This window comes from Pteropus vampyrus, unplaced genomic scaffold (genome assembly GCF_000151845.1).
Source record: "Pteropus vampyrus isolate Shadow unplaced genomic scaffold, Pvam_2.0 Scaffold1000001431, whole genome shotgun sequence".
Lineage (NCBI taxonomy): Eukaryota > Metazoa > Chordata > Mammalia > Chiroptera > Pteropodidae > Pteropus > Pteropus vampyrus.
In genome coordinates this window covers 1-2,650 of record NW_011915833.1, presented here as the reverse complement: position 1 = coordinate 2,650, position 2,650 = coordinate 1, and the positions used below count along the sequence as shown (strand labels likewise).

General features: G+C 43.7%; 1 protein-coding gene across 1 annotated transcript; it reads left to right on the top strand.

The window, feature by feature from the left end:
- Positions 1-207: 207 nt before the first annotated feature.
- Positions 208-2,221, top strand: LOC105311179 (astrotactin-2-like; the record flags this gene model as incomplete). Its single annotated transcript, XM_011387202.1, has 2 exons — positions 208-308; positions 2,022-2,221. Coding segments are annotated over 2 exons (301 nt in total), but the record flags the coding sequence as incomplete, so codon positions are not given.
- Positions 2,222-2,650: the final 429 nt, after the last annotated feature.

Sequence of the window (2,650 nt, the reverse complement as noted above, 5' to 3'; positions counted from 1 at the left end):
CAGTAATGCTTTATAATTAGTCTTGGCTCTTTTCGTTTTTTATTTATTTTCTTTATTTATCATTCTTTATTTTCCAAATTATTTCTTCTATAGCCTGAGTTTCCTCGACCACTACTGTGCTGTGATTTTTTGTTTCTCCTTCCATTGATTATCCAAGGCCTTCTCCGAACTCACAGCCTGGTACTCTGTTTTCTTGCCATGCTGCAGGTTCACTCTGTATGCTGTGGATACACGAGGGAGGCACTCAGAGCTTAGCACAGTGACCCTGAGGACAGCTTGTCCACTGGTGGATGACAATAAGGCAGAAGGTAGGTGACCCATTTCTTCACTTCCCAGGTACCTCTCATGTTATCTCTCTCTAAGTTCTGTACCCAACAGTCACTAACCACCACTCCTCCCTCCCCCCCCCCCGGCCCCCACATATTGGCATTGGGAGAAGAAAGTGAAGGAACTGAAGGAATAGGAGGATCATGTTGCTCAATGAATCAAAGCTATGAAGGAAATCAAGAATGGCCAACAATGTCTTTGTCAGTGGAAAGATTTGCTCCTCTGTTATAGAGTTTGTCTGTGTTTTCACTTAGATGCAAGGAATGACGGAGGGCCAGGATATAGCCATGGGATATCTTGAGCCTTAGGCTAGACTTCTTAGAGACCAATCACTTTCTTCCACGTCAGTGTACACTGGAGCTGGCAAATCGGGGGCACCTAGAAGACCACTTCATCTTGCTGCGCCTGTGCAGACATCATTAGCTGATCATGGATCACTTTCCCATCCAGCTTGGGAGTGGCCTCAGAATTCTCAGCTTAGAGCTTCAGTCAGTGACTGTCAGTCAGAGTTTAATCAGCAAGATTAAACCATTTTGCTGCTTCTGGTCAATGAAGTTGTAAATATCAGGCGAAACACCTGAAAAAATAGAACCGATCAAACAGATCTGCCATAAACTTCGTTCCTGGGCCACGTATAGATACAGTCTCTGCGTCAGGACTGGCAAAGATGTGACTGTAGCTCATGAGTCCTGATTCACCTCAAGTTGAGCAAGTACTTTCTAAGAACACTGGTAAAGCCAAGCAGAAGAGATATGGCCTCTGCCTTTTAGGAGTTCACATTCCAGAAGGAGAGAGAGGCATTTCTACAAAAGGCTCAATAATAAGCTGGATAATAAATGTTTTGTGTGCTACTAGACAAGATGAGCTATTGAGTTTCAAAGGCAAAGGATTTGAGATATTTTTCAGATATTATTATTATTATTATTATTATTATTATTATTATTATTTTTATTTTAAAATAACACATGCACATGGTTTAAAAAAAATTAATAAAAATTAGAGTAGAAAATAGGGCATAGTAAATGTTCCTCTCACCCTGACCTCAAGTCCCCCAGATTCTCCTAGAGACAACTGTTGTTAGCAGTGACTTAGGGCCATATATAAATTTTGATCTTTAAAGATGAAAAATGTGCTTTCTGCTCAGGAGAAATTCAACCCATGATGAATTGAAGTTACATCAATTGTAGGAATGGCTGAAGGAGTGTGAATGGTTGTGAATGGCAAGCAGAAGAGTCTGGGTTTTCTTTGAAAAGTCTTTGAATGGAGACCTATCGGACATGATCACAGAAATATATTGGAAATATGGCAGAGGAGAGACAGAAGGAGACTGTTGAGATGAGCCCAAGAGAGTTTGCTTAAGCCTCTGCACATGTGTGAAATTTTATGTTAAACCATGGGCTCAAAACTTACGTTAATATTTAACTTGCAGTAATTTCGTGCCAGGCCCCGTGTCAGGTACTTTACACCCACTTTTCAATTTAGTCGTCCCAATGCACTTCGGAACAGACATTCTTATTTATAACAAACACAGCTAGTCACGTGACGTATTCAAGATAGAATTAAGGTTCCTCCCTGCCCACAAGACCATGCAGGTGAACTCCTGCACAAACATGCCTTCCTCGTTGCGAGGTGTGTTTCCAGCCTCATTTTTTCCTGCCGTCCAGTGATCTACGTCTGCACTTTTTCCTCCTCAGAGATAGCCGACAAGATCTACAATCTGTACAATGGGTACACGAGTGGAAAGGAGCAGCAGACTGCCTACAACACGCTGATGGAGGTCTCGGCCTCGATGCTGTTCCGAGTCCAGCACCACTACAATTCGCACTACGAGAAGTTCGGCGACTTCGTCTGGAGGAGCGAGGACGAGCTGGGGCCCAGGTACGAGCGTGTCAGTGTGAGCCGAGGGGCGAGGTATCCTTGCTTCCATTTGACTTGACTTAACCCTGTTCCCCACAGGCCGAGAATGGGCCTTAACAAATAAATTAGGGTAGTAGTCACCTCAGTCGTGTCACAGCTAGATGGAGATGAGAAACGGGCAGGGAGAAAGAAAGAAGCTTGAGATTTGAGCTTCGCGGACTCTTGGAATGTCAGAGAAGAGAGACGCATCGGTGCTCTTTTGATCAATCACTCTCTTCATCCGACTTCCACCTCCAGTTCTAGAGATGGGAAACTTATGCTCCTTGAGGGATGTGTCTCACCCAGGATCACCGAGGGGTGATAGGGTCATGGCCCCTGTTCCAGAGTTCCTCCCACTCTTCCATATTTCTTCCTTAGATTCACCTCTCACTGAAAATATATTTGAAAAGAAAGCACTCTATGATCT